Consider the following 23806-nt stretch of genomic DNA (forward strand, 5'->3'; position numbering starts at 1 on the left):
TTGTGGTGGTTGTGTATATTACATATATGTAGAGCATTTTACATGTAGAGCGTTTTGTGGTGGTTGTGTATTTTACATCAATGTAGAGCGTTTTGTGGTGGTTGTGTATATTACATACATGTAGAGCGTTTTGTGGTGGTTGTGTATATTACATGTAGAGCGTTTTGTGGTGGTTGTGTATATTACATGTAGAGCGTTTTGTGGTGGTTGTGTATATTACATGTAGAGCGTTTTGTGGTGGTTGTGTATATTACATGTAGAGCGTTTTGTGGTGGTTGTGTATATTACATTAATGAAGAGCGTTTTGTGGTGGTTGTGTATTTTTACATTCATGTAGGGCGTTTTGTGGTGGTTGCGTATATTACATACATGTAGAGCGTAAACGACCACAAAAGTTTTGATAAATCATTGGAATCAGAAACTAAAACGACTTTTATACCAAAGACAAATAATGATATGGACCATTGTAAATTATGTCATTTGTAGACATGCATTGTATATGAGACAAAAATAAATAAAAGCTCTTGAGATTGATAATAAGGAACACTGCCATCTGTAGTAACAATCTTCAAATATTTTTACTGAAATTAAGTTTCCATACAAACATATACAATATATTATGACTATATATATACATGTATATCATATATGATATTTAAAGAAACACTCTACAAGCCATAGTGTCTATTCTAATGACGTATCACATGCTGCTTTTCAATGTTAACCGAAGAATCCCCACAAGAAGATGCCAAGTGTCATTAGGACGATTGCATTAATGTTCACAAACCATTTCCATTTCCCCTTCTCCGTAATACTCCTTAAAAGTCGGTTTTGTTCGGCTATTTCCGCCTCTGTGGCTGTTACCGGTTTCGGAGGCTCATATCCACATATCACATATAAAGCATGCCGCCACTTGGTCATTTTAACTAGTGGATAAAAAAAGGTCACTGTGGTCTATCATTTATTTCGATATCCTAAGAAAATATCCTACAAGTTTATGAACCCAGTAGTTCAATGATTACGGAAATTTTAATTCTTTTTTGATACGTTTTGAAAATTTATATTTTGATATCTTGCCTTCTTTCTGTGTCTCCATCTTTTTGTTCTGAATGGACGTGGCCAGGCTCTGGAATTCCTGTTCCTCTTTGAACGGCTCCCTGTCCTGTAAACTGTGACGTGACCACCAAGTCAACCTGGTGAGCTGAAATTGAAATTCAAATCATTTCGTCTTTTCTCCCACTTCAAATTACAGCAGTTCAACAAAAGCGTTCTGTCAATGGAGGTCATGTTTACTGTAGTTTGTAACATACAAGTAGCAACTGCATCATAACTCCTAACTCCTACAAGCAATACAAAAGAGAGTTGGGCAAACACGGACCCCTGGACACACCAGAGGTGGGATCAGGTGCCTAGGAGGAGCAAGCATCTCCTGTCGACCGGTCACACCCGCCGTGAGCCCTATATCCTGATCAGATAAACGGAGTTATCCGTAGTCAAAATCAGTGTGCCAAGAAAGGCCTAACAATCGGCATGAAACACGTCAGACAGCATTTGACCCAATGATAGGTACTAACATAGAATTTGCGAAATGCTGATTTTAAACGAGACTGTTGGAACCCCTGCACCATCAACTTGTTTGTCAGTGGCCTGCTTCGATTTAAAAACTGATCATATGCAGAACAAGCTCTTGCGTATCGAATCAGTTGAGAGTTGTAAACACCATATGCAGGTGATAATGGAATATTGCTATATAAACATGGGAAGTTGACGATGGAGAAGTTGAAATCATACCGTTTGTCACAAAGTTGAGTTGTTAGTTTGCCGTTATTATCTACTCTCAATGAAATATTTGAGTATGAAGAAGGAGTGGACGACTCTGTGGTGTCTTTTATTTCCAGTTCACTGGGATATATTGAATCGACATATGAATGAAAATTATTATTGTTATACTTTAGTGAGCAGGGTGTTGGTAACCATTAAAATCAAGACTTTGACTACTAATACTTACGGGTAACTATTAGTACTTAAGTGCAATTATCAATACTTACATGTAACGACTAATACTTACGTGTGACTGTCAGTAGCTATAAGCAATGTACATGTAGTTACGGGTTACTTGTAATATTTATATATGACTATTGATATGTGACTATCAATATGTATGTGTAACTATTACTACTTATGAATAAAAAGGTGTCATTCTGTGGAGTCTTTAAGGAACACAGGCTCTAACAGAATGGTTGGTGTACCTCAGATTGCCGGTCAACAGGGGATGCTTACTCCTCCTAGGCACCTGATCCCACCTCTGGTGTGTCCAGGGGTCCGTGTTTGCCCAACTCTCTATTTTGTATTGCTTATATTACTTATAAGATTGATCACTGTTCGTTATCTTCACCTTTCATGTTTGATAACTAATACTTATATGAGATTATGTGTGACCATCAAAACTTACATATGACTACTACATGCAAGGTGAAGATAACGAACAGTGATCAATCTCATAACTCCTACAAGCAATACAAAATAGATAGTTGGGCAAACACGGACCCCTGGACACACCAGAGGTGGGATCGGGTGCCTAGGAGGAGTAAGCATCCCCTGTTGACCGGTCACACCCGCCGTGAGCCCTATATCCTGATCAGGTAAACGGAGTTATCCGCAGTCAAAATCAGTGTGCCAAGAACGGCTTAACAATCGGTATGAAACACGTCAGACAGCATTTGACCCAATGTGAGGTTGTATTGACGACCTAGATCGTTATAACGACCATAGAATTTGCGAAATGCTGACTTCAATCGAGACTGTTGAAATCCCTGTACCATCAACTTGTTTGTCAGTAGCTTACCTCGATTTAAAAACTGACTATACCCAGAACAAGCTCTTGCATATCGAATCAATTGAGATATATAAACACCATATGCAGGTGATAATGGAATATTGCTACACAAATATGGGAAGTTGACGATGGAGAAGCTGAAATCATCCCGTTTGTCATACATTTGAGTTGTCAGTTTGCCGTTAATGTCTACTTTCAATAAAATATCTCTGTAATGTAATGTAGATGTAATACTCACGTGTTTATTAGGAATAGGTTCAGTGAAGAGCGTGATGATGATCATGGCGAAGAGGCTGAGGAAGAAGAGGATGATGGTGAAGTGGAGGAAGTGGACCTTAGAGATGATGGCAGGCCGGAACTCCTCTTCTCCACACTTAGGGGAACCGTATCCGAAGTCAAGCCCCATCCTAGTTAACCCCACCACCAATCCAATCATCAGCCCCCAGAACGCACCCTACACACCCAAAAAAAACAACACAAGGTCTCGTAAAAGTTTTATAAAACCATCTGTGTGAAAATAATCAGTGTACTATTAGTTTACCAAAATATGAATATTTAAAAGCACTATATGAATACTAGTATTCAAAAGCACTATAGCACAGACTTAATCCCTCTTCACTTCTCCCTTAAGCTCCTTGTCTATACGAAATTTGGTGTTACGAATGTTAACAAAGTTTGACCAATCAAACTTTAAAGTTTCACTAAATAAATGACTTATGGCAATTTGAAAGATACATTTTTGGTCAATTTCAATTCAAGAATTGAGCCTTATTGGTGACTTTGAGTGTGTAATGGACAATAACATATAATTCATGCAATTCATAGGGTTTCAGTTTTCAATTAATAAGAAGCATAGCTATTCCAAAGAAAATGTTAACATAAGATTAAAGATATTAAAGCTTGCAATTACCTGAAAACAATCCATAGCATCTGGCCAAACGCGTTAAATGAAGTCTATAAATGTCGGGGTCTCCTTGTATGTGCATATATATTACTGCCTTTGGCAATGGAATGATAAGAATTGAGTGAAAATGGGCAACTTTTTTCCAGAAGAAAAATTATTTTGTTAACGATGGACAAAATATTTCTTATAAGTGTTAAATCAATGTAAATTAAACCCCATATACTACTGGTAAATCAATCATTTGATCACTTACGGCTTCATTGGTTCTCGTCCAGAATATTGCCAGTAGAAAGAGAGAAAGGATGGGTGGGGCAAGATATCCGGTGACGGCCTGGATGTAATTAAAGAGTTGTCCCCCTTGTGAGGCTTGTAACACGGGGATCCACACAACGCTGATCACCACCAGAATTATAATGAATATCCTGAAATTTCACCACCAGAATTATAAAGAATATCCTGAAATTTCTTCACATAGATTACATTGAATATCCTAATAATTCATCTAGCAGATTATAAGAAATATAATAATTCATCACAAGGATTGGAATATCATGAAAACTAATAATCAGAATTATAGTGAAGATCCTGAAAATCCACTAACCACATTCTTTTAAACAAATATCCTGAAATTTAACAGCCAGGATTATAATTAGAAATATCGTAAAATTTCACAGCCAGGCTTATAATTAGAAATATCGTGAAATTTACCACATGAAAAACATTCTGAGGAATTTCATCACTAGATTATAACAAGAGATGTTTGTAAAACACATATGCCCCCCATGGTGCAAAATTAAAAAGGATTATACACACACACATCATTTAATTGAGAGTAGTATCATCAATTCAAAATATTGAGCAGACAATATCTTCCTATGTCAAGAGTGGATTGACCATGTGACCTAAAAATCAATAGGGGTTATCAACTCCTGAAGATGTACCAGTGTACCAAGTTTGATGTCTGTCAAGCAAAGGGTTCTCAAGATATTGAACGGACAGTATATTCCTATGTCCAATTTGACCCTTGACTTTTGACCATGTGACCTTAAAATAATTAGTAGTCATCTTCTCCTGAAGATGTACCAGTGTACCAAGTTTGATGTCTGTCAAGCAAAGGGTTCTCAAGATATTGAGCGGACAGTATATTCCTATGTACAGTTAAACCCTTGACCTTTGACCACGCAACCTCAAAATCAATAGGTGCCATCTTCTCCTGAAGATGTACCAGTGTACCAAGTTTAATGTCTGTCAAGCAAAGGGTTCTCAAGATATGGAGGAGACAGTATATTCCAATGTCCAGTTTGACCCTTGACCTTTGACCATGTGATCTGCAAATCAATAGGGGTCGTCTTCTCCTGAAGACGTACCAGTGTACCACGTTTGATGTCTGTCAAGCAAAGGGTTCTCAAGATATTGAACGGACAGTATATTCCTATGTCCAGTTTGACCCTTGACCTTTAAACATGTGACCTCAAAATAAATAGGGGTAATTTTCTCCTGAAGATGTACCAGTGTACCAAGTTTGATGTCTGTCAAGCGAAGGGTTCTCAAAATATTGAACGGACAGTATATTCCTGTTTAGTGTGACCCTTGACCTTTGACCACGTGACGGTCACTGACCTCAAAATCAATAGTGGTCGTCTTCTCCTGAAGTCGTATTAGTGTACCAAGTTTGATGTCTGTCAAGAAAAGGGTTCTCAAGATACTGAGCAGACAGTATATTCCCATGTCAAGTTTGACCCTTGACCTTTGACCATGTGACCTCAAAATCAATAGGGGTCATCTTCTCTTGAAGATGTACCAGTGTATCAAGTTTGATGTCTGTCAAGCAAAGGGTTCTCGAGATATTTGACGGACAGTATATTCCTATGCCCAGTTTGACCCTTGACCTTTGACCATATGACCTCAAAATCAATAGGGGTCATCTACTCCTTAGGATGTACTAGTGTGCCAAGTTTGATGTCTTTCAAGCAAAGGGTTCTTAAGATATTGAGCGGACATTATATTCCTATGTCCAGAGTAGATTGACCCTTGACCTTTGACCTTTTGACCTGAAAAACAATAGGGATCCTCTTCTACTCATAACTAACCCACATATGAAATATCATTATCATCAAGTGAATGGTTCTCAAGATATTGAGCGGACAACACATGGTCTACAGACCGACCGACCGACAGACCGAACGACCGACAGGTGCAAAACAATATGCCCCCTCTTTTTCAAAGGGGGGCATAAAAATACTCTGCACAATTATAATGAATCAGTACTATGAAATTATATAATCATTTCAAAACATTGTCCTATCATTCCATTTTACTTAAGGTTTAATTAACATATATTCAGATTGAATTATAAGTTTAAAAAAGAGTTTTCCACACAAACACTTCATGATTTGTTTCTCCCTATTTTATTCCATCTTTACCACCCAGGAGCTTTAAACAGGAATGAATTTTATTATATTCTGGGCACTCGTACATCACTCAATCCAAACAAATCATCTATCATATCTGAGAATAGTAATCAAATAACACTTGATGATGTAAAATCACTTTACTGGTTACCTGCCCACTACCAAAAGTTCTCCTTCGGTAGATCCAGGGCGCACGCGCTGCCAGATATCCATGGTGAACAGCGTGCTAGCGCTGTTAAACACTGACGTCAGAGAACTCATCAATGCAGCCATCATTGATGCCAGCATCAAACCTTTCAATCCTGAAGTTGAAAATGGTTGACAATGATTCTAAGTTGTGTGATGGTCAACGTCCATCACTAATAAAAGCAAACAAGAGTTGGAGGTTTATATTTGTTCGAATATGCTGTTTAAAAAGATGAGTTGTTTAAAATTAATTACGACACTGACTAATTTCGATTATGAAAAAAGATATTTTGATTGTACAAAAGTGTTGCTTCTATCATTTTTATGCAATAATGTTTGGACTTTTAAAGGTGTATGCCTAGTGCCTAGAGTGTATTCTGACTAATATCGAGTTTTATTTCTCTACCGTAATTGTATCATGATAATAAGACATCCAATTTCCTTTTTTTCGTGTGAAATTAACCTGTTATTCATACACATAGGGTAGAAATGAGATGTTTCTATCTCTATGACAAGATTGTAGCCACTGCAAAACGATTATTCTGCATTATGAATTAAACAAATTGAAAGAGAGCAAAAGAGAAACATCGGTTACATTTCGGTATTTATCTCCAAATAAGTACCACCGCCATGGAACTTTGATATAACAGACACCTGGATGGTCAGACAAATATGAAGCAGACGAAACACTATCAGAAATGTTTATGTATGAAATATCTACATCATTGTTGAAAAATTGTGTTCATTACCATGATATATTATACAAAGTGAAAGATGGATGTTGGTACTTAGATATATTGGCACATCCATTAACTCTATAAAATACAAAATCTGGCACTACTATGCAGACAAATTCATATATTTTAAAGCACTCCAGTATTAATGTATGTGATGCACTACTATTTTCCTCCCGTTTAGTGAAGTGAATGTGGTCGGTGTTATAAATCAGTGTTGAATATTACCTTCGGGCATGAGTTCCACCACCAGTTTGGGATACGCAATATTTGTACACCCAGCCTCGTTATCGCAGACATCTTTACATATCTTGGGATCTACACAGGCCACCTGATCTAGATTTTAAAACGAAAACAAAAACCAAGGACGCAATTTGTAAATATCTTTGAAAATATTCTCCTTGATTTTGAGTATCGTTGCCGTCATGACACGCGTATGAATATTGCAATAACAAGAAGGGTGGTGCTACTGAATGGTTTTAGTCTGATGCTCTTTATCAGAAACCTACCTGTGAATAGGATTCTGCTAATCATCCCTGGAAAGACTGTGGTAAACAGTGGTAGGATCTTCAGGTAGGCAGCAAGAATGGATCCACCTTTCACGTGATGCATGTTCTTAGCAGCCAACGACCGCTGGACAAGAACCTGAGAACGTGTAAGTAATGAAAATTGATAGAGTTATATTCATTACTAAAAACAAGGGCTGCCGGAAGTGAAAATTAAACAAGGGATGCCGGAAGTGGAAACAAAACAAGGGCTGTCGGAATTGAAAACTAAATAAGAGCGGCCGGAAGTGAAACTAAACAAAGGTTGCCGGAAGAGAGCTGGAATGTGTATGACGTCAAACAATTTATTAGACTGTTAGCACTGTTGACCAGTGTGATGTCGCACGGCATACCCCTGTACGGTAGTTTACTACTTATATCGCGGGGTCCACCACATGATATACATGTAAACATTTGCATAAGGTAAAAATCCCAGTAAATAACTTCATCATTTGTACTAAAAATCATATTGCATTCTGGGTTTCATTGGATTTGTCTCTGGGTATATTGTTTTGATAGTCGAATTTTCTTTTCCGTGATTCTACGCAAACAACTTCCTTTAGAACAGTATGCATAGTATGAGATTCTCTCTCTAACTCTCTCTCTTTCTCTCTCTCTAACTCTCTCTCTCTCTCTCTCTCTCTCTCTCTCTCTCTCTCTCTCTCTCTCTCTCTCTCTCTTGTATGCATAATCTCTGCAAACATGCTGTGCGTTTAATACCTGGTCAAAGCAGAAGTACCAGCAACTGAGGATGGTGATGCCCACCACGTTCCCTGGCCAGGGTATTGACCCAGTAACGGCGTCACGGAGCAGATGAAAGGCATCAGATGGCGGGACCCCACAGTCTGATCCGTTCACCAGGGGTGAGGGCACCGACCTGGGAAACAGTGTGTACACTTTCTCTATCCCACCGATCTTGTCAAAACCTGAGAATCAGTACATAAAACCAATGAGAAGAAATGTACTTGAGGGGCACCTGTTTTGTATTATATTCTCGACCCTTGCAATGAAGTTGTACGAGAGACTTGGAAGGGAATGACATGTTAGATACCCGTGTTTTTCATACTCACTAAGTATCATCAGGACGATGGACCCAGCCACCATGATAACAGTTTGTAATGTGTCTGTATAAATCACAGCTTTAAGTCCGCCTGTAAAACAGGATTCCATTATCAACAATCACCTTACCGGGTTATAAACTGTAATTCTCTGTCAAAGCGAACTACTGTGTCAGTGAGCCTTTGGGAACTCTACAGTACCTAATATGGTGTATAAGGCCGATATTCCTAGTAAGATTACCACGCCCGCATAGAGGTCAAGGCCAATTGCCTGCTGTATGAAAATGGTTCCTGCATACATGTCCACCTGTTGATATAGAAAATTTCGCTGCCCAGAGAGAACGATGATTACATTTATATATAGAACAATGTAGAAATGCAGGTAGAGTTTAAAGAAGAAATAAATTGTTTCCATTGATTCCGGGCAGCTAATTAATATGCTTTAGCCATTATGAAGTAACGATATTGTATAACATTAAGCAGGATATTGACAACAAAAGTTGACAAATGTGTGCAAGAGACGAATTACCAAAGGTACGTTCTTGTGAAACTTATATGTTGTGCAGCAAGTTCTTTTTGTATTGTTTTATGTGCCAAGTTTGAGATTTATTGCGTCATCACTAAGGCCAATTTGTTGGTGGTACCCACCAAATTATTAATACATACATGATCCATTGTCAATATTGCTATATCCGAAGGTACATACCACCACCTTAAACTGGTGCAATTACTATTACGCGATGAAATAATGAAGTGCGATAACGATGGAGCAATGATACGATGATGATATGACGGTGACACTATCTAATACAATGGTGATGACGCGATAGCAAGCTTCTTATTCGTGTCATCGCGCCATACCACCATCATAATAGCGTCATCATTATCGTGTCATCACACTAGATTGCGTCATCGCCACCGCATCATCGACCAACAAGTCGGTAGTAGGGTAGCGCGGTATAAACAGCACAATCCTATCCAGCTATCTATCATACCAATACACAACGCCGCGGTGGCCACATGCGGAAGGCCGGGGTTCGAATCCCGGCCGCGACAGACTTTTAAAAGTCGTGAAAATAGGTAGTGACAGTTCCATCGCCAAACGCTCCGCATCAGGCGTGAATGTCACGGGTCCTCGTAGATGACCTTAAAAACGGATGTCCCGTGTCTCAGTAGGTGTGGCACGCTAAAGAACTCTCACTGCTTAATGGCCGTAAGCGCCGAGCATAGGCCTAAACCGGTCTTGGTGAAGTCTCCATATGAGTGAAAAGTTCTCGAGCGAGACGTTAAGCAAGATACAATCAATCAATATACAACAGCTCATTTACCGATATTTTAGTAAAGATGTAGATGAGGAGTGAAAGTACAGACATGTAGATTTGTAGCCGCTGACCGCCGAACCTCTTCTTCAGGTACTCCGGAAGTGTGTACACCTGCAATTCGATAAGACTGTTCAAAAGATGACAGGATAGAAATGCTTACTTCTGATTGTCAGTACTATGTATCAATAAAACAATTTTGTATTGTATCAAAACCTACTCCTCCTGCAGTCATTGTCTGATTGCAATCAGATATTGTAAAAAGAAAAGCTGACGTGTTCCATACCAATTGTTAGACCATTCTTGGCATCCCGATTCTGGCTATGGATTACTCCGTTTATCTGATCAAGATATAGGGCTCGTGGCGGGTGGGGTCGATTGACAGGGGATGCTTACTCTTCCTACGCACCTTTGGTATATCGATGGGTCCGTGTTTGCCCAAACTTTATTTTGTATTCTTTATTAGAGTTATGAGATTGATCACTGTTCGTTATCGTCACCTTTTCATGTACATAAAGTATATAATTCCATTGTGTATTCCTATTTAAGTTTATACCTGTAATTAAGATGCTTTCATATCTAACTTGCAATTACACCTTAATTGATTTTTTTTCTATTCATGTCAGGTGAAGACTTTTAATTGATTTTGTGTTCCTGTGTGATATGTACGTTTCTGATAGAGTGCGACATATACGTCTATTATGAATTTGTATTCCTTTGTAACGCGTACATCTATATGATTCATTGTGTATTCTACCGTAACGTGTACATCTGTAATTGATTGTGTATTCTTGCGTAACGTGTACATCAGTAATTGACTGTGTATTCTTACGTAACGTGTACATATGTAATTGATTGTGTATTCTTGTGTAACGTGTACACCAGTAATTGATTGTGTATTCTACCGTAACGTGTACATCTGTAATTGATTGTGTATTCTTGCATAACGTGTACATCAATAATTGATTGTGTATTCTACCGTAACGTGCACATTTGTAATTGATTGTGTATTCTTGCGTAACGTGTACATCAATAATTGATTGTGTATTCTACCGTAACGTGCACATTTGTAATTGATTGTGTATTCTTGCGTAACGTGTACATCAGTAATTGATTGTGTATTATTGTGTAACGTGTACATCAGTAATTGATTGTGTATTATTGCGTAACGTGTACATCTGTAATTGATTGTGTATTATTGTGTAACGTGTACATCAGTAATTGATTGTGTATTATTGTGTAACGTGTACATCAGTAATTGATTGTGTATTATTGTGTAACGTGTACATCAGTAATTGATTGTGTATTATTGCGTAACGTGTACATCAGTAATTGATTGTGTATTATTGTGTAACGTGTACATCAGTAATTGATTGTGTACTATTGTGTAACGTGTACATCAGTAATTGATTGTGTATTATTGTGTAACATGTACATCAGTAATTGATTGTGTATTCTTGTGTAACGTGTACATCAGTAATTGATTGTGTATTCTACCGTAACGTGTACATCTGTAATTGATTGTGTATTCTTGCGTAACGTGTACGTCTTTGGTTCATTGTGTATTCCTGTGTAATGTGTACAGTTACTGCGAATCATATACATCTGTAATTGATTCTGTATTCTGAGTAAGGTGTACATATGTAATTAATCGTGTATTCCTAAATAACTTGTACATCTGTATAGATTACATGTGCATTCTTGTGAAACGTACACATCTGTGTTTGATTGTGCAGTGCGCAGTGTATTTTTATATAATTTGTACACCTATTTTTGTGTATTCCTATATAAAGTGCACACCTCTAATTAATGATGTATTCGTTATGTAATGTGTACACCTGTAAATAATTGTTTATTCCAATACCTGTATAAAGTTTATACATGCTTGGAATTAGTTGTTCATTCCTACGTAATGTATAAACGTAACTCCCATTGCAATCCTTAATTTCCAATGCTATCCTTAATTCCCATGGTTATCACTAACTCTCAATGGTATCCCTGGCTACCTTGATTTCCCTAACTCTCATCCCTATCTATAACTCATCCCTATCCCTAACTCTCATCCCTATCCCTAACTCTCATCCCTATCCCTAACTCTCATCCCTATCCCTAACTCTCATCCCTATCCCTAACTCTCATCCCTATACCTAACTCTCATCCCTACCCCTAACTCTCATCCCTACCCCTAACTCTCATCCCTATGCATAACTCTCATCCCTACCCCTAACTCTCATCCCTACCCCTAACTCTCATCCCTATGCATAACTCTCATTTCTACCCCTAACTCTCATCCCTATCCCTAACTCTCATCCCTACCCCTAACTCTCATCCCTATGCATAACTCTCATCCCTATCCATAACTCTCATCCCTATCCATAACTCTCATCCATATATCTGACCCCCATTCCTATGCCTAGCTTCATCGCTATCCCAAATTCCCATTCATATCCCTAACTCCTATTTCTTTTCTTAACTCACATTCATATCGTTAACTCTGACTCCTACTTCTATCCCTAACTCCCATTCATATCCCTAACTACCATTCACATCACTAACTCCTATTTCTATCCCTAACTCTTTTGATGTCCGATTTCCTTAAGTACCATAATTTTCACTTTCATCTCCCTGTGATCCCGGGTTAGAATAGGTCCTCAGTATCCCTTGCTTGTCGTAAGAGGCGACTAAATGGGACGGTCCTTTAGATGAGACCGTAAAAACCGAGGTCCCGTGTCACAGCAGGTGTGGCACGATAAAGATCCCTCTCCTCCAAGTCTGTAAGCGCCGAGCAAAGGCCTAATTTTCGCAGCCCTTTACGGGCAACGGCGACGTCTCCATATGGGTGCAAAAATTCTAGAGAGGGACATTAAAGAATATGCAATCAATCATCTCCCTCTATTTGTTGGTGGCGTTCACCCGTCGACATATGATCAATGTTGACCGACATGACCAACATCAAATTAAGCTGGACTGTTCAACATATTTGCCTGCGAACCCAAGCAGTAAAAACAAAGTAAACATTATTTTAACTTACCCCACTGGCGATGTATACTGGAACCACAAGCCATCCCAGCATCAACAGACAAAACAATCCCTGTCAACAAGGTCAATCATTTATTACGTAAGTGTTTAATATAAATCATAGTGTGCAAAGGATTTTAAGATTATCATCAATGTATATTGAAATCTCGTGCTAAACCAGCACATTTAGAAAAACAGTTCGAAAAGACAGGTGTTTCATGTCAAGGTTGAAAAAATGAATATATGCACCCAGGGGTGCATGAACCGAGTTGCATGGGTTCTTCCTAACCTGCTATCCAACAATATAACAAAGTTTCATATCTTTTTGAGTTACTGTCCAGAAACCATATTTGTCTGAAGTTTTCAATTTATTTTCGGTCACTGTGACCTTGACCTTTAACCTATTTTCTCCAAAATCAATAGGGCCCTTGCTTTGCTGGTATCCAACAATATATCCAAGTTTCATTTAATTCAAATTTAAAAAATTTCGAGTTATCCTCCTGAAACCAAAATTTTTTGGAATTTTAAATCTATTTTCGGTCACTGTGACCTTGACCTTAGACCTATTTTCTCCAAAATCAATAGAGGTCTTCCTTACCTGGTACATAACAATATCTTTAAGTATCATTTGATTCGGTTTTACACTTTCAGAGTTATCATCCGGAAACCACATTTTTCTAAAATTTTCATTCTATTTTCGGTCACTTTGACCTTTGACCATTTTTCTCCAAAATTAATAGGGGTCTTCCTTATCTGGTACCCAACAATATTTCAAAGTTTCATTTGATTAGATTGTAAACTTTTCGAGTTATCATTCGGAAACCAATTGTTGACGCCCAACCGCCCGCATCACCAAACCAATAGCCGAGTTCAACTTCGTTGCAACTCAGCTAAAAAAAAAAACCCACACCTTTAACAAAAATGCAAAGTTTGGGAGAACACCTAACCAAACTCAACCCCATTGCTTATGCAAATACGTAAATGTTCTGGTCATAACTCCAATGTTTCTGCCTTTGGTATACATGTATTTAGGAATTGTAATTATTGGTACAATCATTCTTAACATTGAACGTGTGTGTCAAGGTCTTCACCATTTGAACGATGTCAAAGTCTTCATCATTTGAACGATGTCAAAGTCTTCATCATTTGAACGATGTCAATGTCTTCATCATTTAGACGATGTCAAGGTCTTCATCATTTAGACGATGTCAAGGTGTTCATCATTTGAACGATATCAAGGTCTTCATCACTTAGACGATGTCAAAGTCTTCATCATTTAGACGATGTCAGGGTCTTCATCATTTGGACGATATCAATGTCTTCATCATTTAAACGATGTCAAAATCTTCATCATTTAGACGATGTCAAAGTCTTCATCATTTGGACGATGTCAACGTGTTCATCATTTGAACGATGTCAACGTGTTCATCATTTGGACGATGTCAAGGTCTTCATCATTTAGACGATATCAATGTCTTCATCATTTAGGTCTTCATCATTTGGACGATGTCAATGTATTCATAATTTGGACGATGTCAATGTATTCATCATTTAGACGATGTCAACGTCTTCATCATTTGGGCTATGGCAAGGTCTTCATCATGTGGATGATGTCAATGTATTCATCATTTGGAAGTTAATGTCTTCATCATTAAGACGATTTCAAGGTAAGTGACAGAAACATGGTAACATAGAACGATAAAAGCATCAAATTCATACAACGAATAGCGTTTGACCTTTCACCAACCCGTAGATTACTAGATGCGAAAGTACTAGGGAAACATTCTTGTAATCATAGGTGGCGTCATAATCCATAATGTATAACTAGGTATCAACCTGTATGGAGCACCAAATTAGCATAAGCTCAAATAATTGAAGATATATGTTATTATTTGAAGATATCTATTTATTTGATGCACGCAACAATTCAATAAAAGATATCTTCAAATAATTAATGTTATCTTCAATTCTGAGTTATTGCGCGCATTAATTGAATTGTTGATAGCATTAATCGTTCTGATGAATTGATGAGTGCTATACTTGAATTGTTCTCTTCAAATGAATTGATGATATCAACAATTGAATTGATGCACGCTACAATCCAATTGAAGAGAGCAATAGTTCAATGAATGCGCGCATCAATTCGATTAATGCGCGTAATAATTGAATTACTACTCTCTTCAATTCCATTAACGATATCATTCATTCAATTGATGCGCGCAATAATTCTTTTAGAGAGAACAACTACATGTACATACTTAAAAGAATTCAACATATCCACAATTGAATTAATGATCTCTTTAATTGAATTGTGGCTTTCTTTAAAAGAATTGATGCGCGCATTCATTCCTGATACAAAATTGTTGTAAACAATTAAAGACATCTTCAATCAAATTAAAGAGATCATCAAATTATTTATACTGAGCTCCAACTTAAATTGCGGGCAATAATTCCACCATATTGATGCGTGTAACAATTCAATTGATAGGAGTAATAATTGAACTGATGCGCGCATCAAATCAATCGCAAATGAGAATTAAAGATGACCTGTGTATGATAAAGAACGATGAAACCACATTCGTATTATATGATGCATACATGTCCTGTTTCCTAGGTTTTTATTTTCTGAATGTCTGCTTTCAATGCAGGTTTGCTGATCTCTCAAATTCAATTTATATCAACACCTAGAGACAAATTTAGGTGTCGTCCAATGATTGCAGAGGCGAATCAAAATAATTTTCAGAAGGATGCTGTAATCCCCCATCCTAGCACATTTTCGTCAGTATTGTCCAGCTAATATGGATGGGATTTCAACTTCCCTAACCATCCTGTAGATTCGCCAGTGCAATGTACTTCATAATGATACTTCAAAATCATAGCCAATCAAAAATGCTGGTTCATATGAAATGAAATTATAGTTACATTGTCGCAGGTATTTTATATGCTCCAAACTATACCGGTACCCAGGCAAGTCAATTATCGTTGATGAATTATATTATTTGCTTTAAGGCGATAAATGTACACATATCAAATTTATATCACCAAATTATCGAGTATATTCTATCTGCATTTCTTTAATAAAGGGTATATATCTATTATGATGATATATATTATTTATATTCCATCTAAGACGATAAGTAATGGAGCAATATCAGAAGCCGATTTATGAAACAAGATTATCCTTTCCTATGAAATTACTACTATTTTACTTCAGCAGTTTTTCCTATTGCTATTTTACTTAGCAGATTTTCCTATCAGTACATGTATTTTACTATAGTAGGATTTCCTATTAGTGCATGTATTTTTCTTTTACTTAGCAAGTTTTGCTATTGCCATTTTAATTCAGTAACTTTTCCTTTTGGTACATGTGTTTTACTTTAGTAGGTTTTCCTATTAGTATATGTATTTTACTTTAGCGGTTTTTCCTATTGCTATTTTACTTGGCAGGATTTCCTATTGCCATTTTACTTAGCAGTTTTTCCTATTACTATTTTACTTAGCAGTTTTTCCTATTAGTACATGTATTTTACTTTAGCAGTTTTTCCTATTGTTATTTTACTTTAGCAGCTTTTCCTATTACTATTTTACTTTAGCAGGTTTTCCTATTACTATTTTACTTTAGCAGATTTTCCTATTACTATTTTACTTTAGTAGGTTTTCCTATTACTATTTTACTTTAGTAGGTTTTCCTATTACTATTTTACTTTAGCAGGTTTTCCTATTACTATTTTACTTAGCAGGTTTTCCTATTACTATTTTACTTTAGTAGGTTTTCCTATTACTATTTTACTTAGCAGTTTTTCCTATTACTATTTTACTTAGCAGTTTTTCCTAGTACTATTTTACTTAGCAGGTTTTCCTATTACTATTTTACTTAGCAAGTTTTCCTAGTACTATTTTACTTAGCAGGTTTTCCTATTACTATTTTACTTTAGCAGCTTTTCCTATTACTATTTTACTTAGCAGCTTTTCCTATTACTATTTTACTTAGCAACTTTTCGTAATAGTACATGAATTTTACTTTATCAGCTTTTCCTATTACTATTTTACTTTAACAGCTTTTCCTATTAGTACACGTATTTTACTTTAGCAGCTTTTCTTATCACTATTTTACTTTAGCAGCTTTTCGTAATAGTACATATATTTTACTTAGCAGTTTTTCCTATTACTATTTTACTTAGCAACTTTTCGTAATAGTATATGTATTTTACTTTAGCAGTTTTTCCTATTACTATCTGTATTTTACTTTAGCAGCTTTTCCTATTAGTACATGTATTTTACTTTAGCAGCTTTTCTTATCACTATTTTACTTTAGCAGCTTTTCCTATCACTATTTTACTTAGCAGTTTTTCCTATTACTATCTGTATTTTACTTTAGCAACTTTTCCTATTTGTATATGTATTTTACTTTAGCAGCTTTTCCTATTACTATTTTACTTAGCAGTTTTTCCTATCACTATTTTACTTTAGCAGTTTCAATAGTGAGAAACATTTAATATTAACTTGAACATACATCATACGATCTGAAGGGGGGGGGGGGGGTATTAGAAAGACCTGGACTGGGGGTGATATTTTTAAAAGATTGAAATTCATTAAGATTTTTTTCACGTTATTTTCATTACGAACAACTCAAAGCAGAATAACTGTATTGAATCACCTGTGGCGGCCAGAGATTGCAGTTCACTGTCCGCGCGCTAATTATCAAGATAACGGACTCGTGCCGCACTGAACACAGTATAAAACAGCGGGAATTCTGTAGGTAATTCTGATTTGTCCACGATTGTATTATATTTGATATTAATGCAAAATGGGGTCTGGGCTCATTTAATTTGCCTTGGTAGATTGGAGTCGAAACCAAGTATATTTTCCTACTTTTTAGTGGGGTTTTTTCTTCTTTTTTATTTCCTTGAGCCATATGGCTCATTGGATTCACATACACATATATATATACAGGCAGTACAGTAGATATAAAGATATAATACATACAGGAACAGGATATGGAGAGTGCATAAACTTACATAACGTTATACAGTAATATCATTGCATAAATTTATGTTATATATAAACACAATATATATACATTACACTCAGAAGCGTGGTCAATTGTAGAATATTTAAGATATTGACCTGAATTACTAAGTTCTTTGATGTTATTTACACTCAGAAGCTTGGTGAATTGTAGAATCTTTGTCCATTTGGGAGATTGCCGTCAAGTTTAATTTCTTTTTTCCCAAAAAGTATTATCAATATATTTGATCAGAGGGTTTTTTTTCTTTCTATTGTAAACATTGCAGTCATCTAGCTAACCCAAGTTCACCTGCTGTGTCAACATGTCCTTAAGATAACCTAATTATCTGTGTAAGTGAACCATGTGTAAATGATGTAGTCCGATTTTTATCCAATTTCTCTCAATTAAGAAAAGAGGAATGGATTGTATTATTTTTATTTATTTTTTATCGGCTACACATTTTTCCTGAAATAAAAACATTAATTCTTTCCGACTTCTACATGTACAAGGACTGCTTGTAGAGTTCCATAGCTTTTAAAATTTCGAATGACAACCATGCAACCACAACGAGACTATTGTTCATTCATTACATATACCGGTGTGATATCATACCTTGTAATATTAAAATCTATTTCTAATATTTATAACATTGCCTTGACAATGTGGGGAGAATGTATATAGTGCCGACTTTTTAAATAAAATTTACTTTCTTACTTACTAGAGGGTATTTGTAGGTTATGTATATACATGTATTACCTAATTCTATTCAATTAACTATTGAATGAAATAATGCTTAAACTACATGGAAATACAGGTGCACTACTTCTTACGCTAGTTAAGTTTACATTTTTGATAACACTTACACAACATCAGTGGCTTGGTTAATAGCTAGTTAATTTTACATTAATTTTTGATAACACTTACACAACATCAGTGGCTGGGTTAATAGCTAGTTAAGTTTACATTTTTAATAACACTTACACAACATCAATGGCTTGGTTAACAGCTAGTTAATTTTACATTTTTAATAACACTTACACAACATCAGTGGCTGAACAAAGTTCATTAGTACTTGTGTTGAATATAGCTAATTGATTTTACACTTAAAAAGTAATAACAAAGTTTACACTTAAATAAAGCTTCTACCGAATAAGTGTAGGTTAAGTAACTGGCTGGTTTCTACGCTCAATTTGGGCTTGCACGGAGTTAGTAGCTCATTAATGATTAACCTTTAACGTGTGTTTTACCTGCATTAATTAGCTGGTATAGTTTACATTTCAATACTGTGTGCTACGCTTATTGAGAGTTAATAGTTTGTTAATTTCACACTTAATTGATGTTTGCGCTTAGTAATTAAAACTTACTTTTTACAAGTAACTTCACACTTACTAATGCTTCCACAGAGTTAGTTGAACTTTCAACTTAAGTTTTCCACAAAGTAATTAGTTGGTTGATTTTACTCTTCGAATTCACTAAAGCTAACACAGATGTAGATAGCAGCTAGTTAAACTTATTAACATCTTATATTAGGCTTGTACTTCATGAATGTGTGATTTTTCTCTGATTTGTTTTGTGTGTGTGTGTTAGCGGGATATAAACAATGGAGGCGTGGGGTATCGGCAGTACCTCCATAACACTAACAATCTAGATGTAGATGTGTATAATCGGCAGTACCTCCTTAATACTAACAATCTAGATGTGCATAATCGGCAGTACCTCCTTACATGTAATACTAACAATCTAAATATGTAAAATCAGCAGTACCTCCTTAATACTACCAATCTAGATATGTATAATCGACAGTACCTCCTTAACACTCACAATCTAAATATGTATGAACGGTATTACAGATACCTCCTTAACACTAACAATCTAGATATGTATAATCAACAGTACATCCTTAATACTAACAATCTATCTATCTATCTATCTAGATGGATGGATGGATGGATGGATGGATGGATGGATCGATCGATAGATAGATAGATATAATCGACAGTACCTCCTTAATACTAACAATCTAGATATGTATAATAGGCAGTACCTCCTTAATACTAACACTCTAGATATAATGACAGTACCTCCTTAACACTCACAATTTAAATATGTATGAACGGCAGTACATGTACCTCCTTAACACTAACACTCTAGATAAGTATAATCGACAGTACCTCCTTAATACTAACAATCTACATATTGTAGATATATATATATATATATATATATATATATATATATATATATATATATATATATAATCGACAGTACCTCCTTAATACTAACAATCTAGATATGTATAATCGGCAGTACCTCCTTAATACTAACAATCTAGATGTGTATAAACAACAGTACATCCTTAACACTAACAATCTACACATTTGTTACTTATATTTATAGTTTGCACTGTAAGTTTTCATGGCACATTAAAAACTCAGTACTTCTATCAAGAAAAGAAATACAAATTGAAACAGCTAAGGTTTATTTCCTGACAAACCAAATGTAAATATGAATATATTGAACTTAGAAGCTAAGCGATTTTACTCACGACTTTTTCGCTTACTAATCATGCATACTGAGTAACCAGCTAATTATAATTCAGGTACCTGATATCTATCCGGAGTTAGCATAGCTGGTTGGTTTGACACTTACATTGAGTTCGTAGCTTGCGACAGCGATTCCTGACGCTGCGCCTGTCCCCGCCAGTCCCACAAAACTTCCGCTTCCGATGTTACTGGAGAAGAGCGAGGCCCCTATCTTACAAAGGGCAAAAACAAAAAAACACTCAAGAGTTGACAGTGACTAAATGTTACTATTACATGCAATAAGTCAAGTTCTTCTACAATCTTCTTAAAAGTGGTTTATCAAATGCAACCAAAATTCAACGTTGAAAGGTAATGTTGAAATGCTTGCTGGGTAGATGTATTTTGAACCGTCTTAAATATTTAGCCAATGTGTGTTTCATGTTTTAATCACTAATGGTGCGCATTAAAAGCAGATGGAATACTCACAGCAAACCACAGCATGTCTCTTCCCGCCAAAAAATAGCCACTGATGCTGCCTCTATTTGTCCTCCATGTTGCCTGAGACAAAACGATGCACAAGGCTGACCATCAAAATATCATAGAGCATATACTGACCAAAACAGACTGACCATCAAAATAACCATAGAGCATATACATACTGACCCAGACCAAAATAAGTAGCCTCTCATAGGCCTGAGGCACTCACCTGAATTAATTTGCACACGGCGACCGAATGAGGGGTTTGGTTTTTTAAAATTAGTTACATGCACATGTACCTGGGACATGCATGGCACCATTTAGGCCATAATCAATTATACTAAAAATATTGGAAATAAGCATTTGCCTTTGTATTACTCATAATCATTGATAGTAAAAATGCATAATACAATGTTTTTTATATTTTATATCACAATACGATTTTCTTAATTTTGTCATTAATATATTTTCCCTTGTCATACATTTTTTGACCTTTAAACTGCGTATTTTAACTTTGGCATTATCCATCAAGTAAATCTTCATCGACGCCAATGAAACACACGTTTGTTTGCTGAATGGCAATTCAAGCTTGCCGGGTTTGCTGGTGCGTGGCACAATGCGCCAACTACGATCAAATGAAATATATATGTGTATGGTAATTTTATGTTAAAAACTTTTCCCATGCAAAATACTGAAAGGAGCTGCGGTCGATGCATGGCGCCCATGAAATTTAAGACAGTTCTCAAGGAGAGCATGATCATCGTCTTCGTGACGTCAAATTCCAAAAATTAGAAATAAGTCTCCATTTTCGTTTCTTTTGAACATGAAAATCATTTTTGAATTTCACTGCAGATTGAAGAAAGTTTAAAATTTAGATCCAAATAATGCTTTCTTGTTAAGTTGGATTTTATAAGTGTGCACATACCGGTACATGTATTATACTCTCAACATTCAAACATCTGACACACTGCATTAGAAAGAGAGAGAGATTTTGCTTACCCAGATTCCCGTGGCCAGACAGAAAGCTAAATAGATAACAATGACGACGACATCCACCGTCCCCACCCCCTGGGAACTGAAGGCCGCGGTTCCGTTCCTAGCCATTCGTAGCGATCAGTAAAAGTGGAGAAGATAGCTCCTTAAGTTCAGGTGTGTGCAGCGCCTCTCATGTCGCTATGTACCTAGGTCTTGTTAGCTGATAATATATGAAAAATTGCCAGTTTAACATTTCTTTACCTCGAGATATACCTGAGAAAATCAAACGATTACACCGGTATTTACCTGTCTGCGTGTCTTGCCATATTTTAAAAAAGTTATAACTGGGTCAGTCGTTCTGGGGAACTCCCCGTGCATAGGTTTAATCAGGTCTTGTACTAGCAAGGTTCACGGAAGAGAACAACTGTTTGAATGCATCAAACTGTGTATCAGAATGTGGTATTCTTGTACGGTGCATAAGTATGTATATTTACCTGATGTTCTTATGTAGTTACAATCACTGTCAAAGACGGCTAACTTCAACGAACCACAATTCTCGTGTAAAATCGATACTAGATTTTTGATTTCCCAATTTCTAAAGGGCGCCGTTCTAGACCCACCAGGACTCTTGACGAGCTCATGTTTGCATTACAATTACATGTGTATGATGTTAATATTTAGAGGTCACTACCAGGCAGACTAACATGACGAGATACTATATACAACTGTACATTCAAATACATACATTGTACGTAACAGAGACGTAAAACTAAGTCAGTACACGTATAGATTTCCTCTTCAAATGTTACATTCAACCTCTCTCTCTCTCTCTCTCTCTCTCTCTCTCTCTCTCTCTCTCTCCACACACACACACACACACACCAGTAATAACGGAAAGATCAACGGAAGTTTTTCAATAGTGCATTTTTCGCTGGCAGACTTGCATAGACAATCGCAACATCACTAATAGTACATCAATCTACCAAGATTATGGCGAGGTCCTTTCTTCAAGGAGCGTCTCTACCATATCTTTATCGCAAACAAAAATTCTACAAAACTCTAATATATATATATATATATATATATATATATAAAGTCAAAAAATAAAATCCAATACTCAAAAAGTTTGAGTATTGGATTTTATTTTTTGACTTTATTCTACCCCGATACCAAAAAAAAAAAGAATTTATTGAATATATATATATATACACAGGTTTACATATGATGAATACTTGAGATATCGGATATGAAGAGAATAATATCGGCATCCATTTGTTTTGTCTTTAGAAAATAGTTTCTTATCAACAAGCAAAAACTTGTACAACATATGTGTATGTATGTAAGATGTGCGCCTCTATTTTTGCACGTTTACATTTTCCTTTTATGAAATTCATACGAATTCACGAGCATCTAAAATAGCGTTAATCCCCAGAAAAACAGGAACGTTGGTACCTATAACACAAACACGCATATCATTTGCTTAAAGTAACTCGACTTCCGCTCAATATTCCTGTAATTTGCGTCATAGGCACTTGAATAAAAATACAGTATTTCCTTAATAAATCATTAGTTACTTCTTTATGTTATAGCCCCAGTACAGGGTTATTATAGCATAAGTAGTAATTGAATGGCTTATCTAGGAATAATCAAATAGTTATATCATTCTTTTTATTCAAGTGCCTATGATTGTGCTGAAAGTTCATGCACAGACATATTAAAATGAAAATTATATTTATACTTTGTTGTAAGTTATGTAGTTTATTTGACTTTGAGAAGAAAAATGCGTTGAATGAATGTACATTTCAGTAAATAC

The 23806-nt window shown here is 36.1% G+C and overlaps 1 protein-coding gene across 1 annotated transcript; it reads right to left on the minus strand.

Moving 5' to 3' along the window:
• Nucleotides 1-554: 554 nt before the first annotated feature.
• Nucleotides 555-22260, minus strand: LOC125652903 (sodium/glucose cotransporter 4-like). The gene is made up of 15 exons (XM_048882380.2): nucleotides 22018-22260; nucleotides 21028-21099; nucleotides 20669-20773; nucleotides 13025-13084; nucleotides 10003-10107; nucleotides 8876-8981; nucleotides 8687-8767; nucleotides 8337-8542; nucleotides 7581-7716; nucleotides 7300-7407; nucleotides 6303-6453; nucleotides 3994-4162; nucleotides 3075-3290; nucleotides 1078-1201; nucleotides 555-926 (listed from the first exon to the last, which is right to left on the minus strand). Exons 1-15 carry the CDS (start codon nucleotides 22120-22122, stop codon nucleotides 721-723), a joined length of 1950 nt encoding a protein of 649 aa, XP_048738337.1. The 5' UTR covers nucleotides 22123-22260; the 3' UTR covers nucleotides 555-720.
• Nucleotides 22261-23806: the final 1546 nt, after the last annotated feature.

Source organism: Ostrea edulis, chromosome 5 (assembly GCF_947568905.1).
Source record: "Ostrea edulis chromosome 5, xbOstEdul1.1, whole genome shotgun sequence".
Taxonomy (NCBI): Eukaryota; Metazoa; Mollusca; class Bivalvia; order Ostreida; family Ostreidae; genus Ostrea; species Ostrea edulis.

Coding starts and splice junctions, on each gene's coding strand:
- LOC125652903 (XM_048882380.2), bottom strand. CDS start 22,122: ATGGCTAGGAACGGAACCGCGGCCTTCAGTTCCCAGGGGGTGGGGACG. Junction 13,085..20,668: donor TCGCAAGCTACGAACTCAAT/GTAAGTGTCAAA, acceptor CCTTGTTGACAG/GGATTGTTTTGTCTGTTGAT. Junction 8,543..8,686: donor CATCGTCCTGATGATACTTA/GTGAGTATGAAA, acceptor ACTGATTCTCAG/GTTTTGACAAGATCGGTGGG.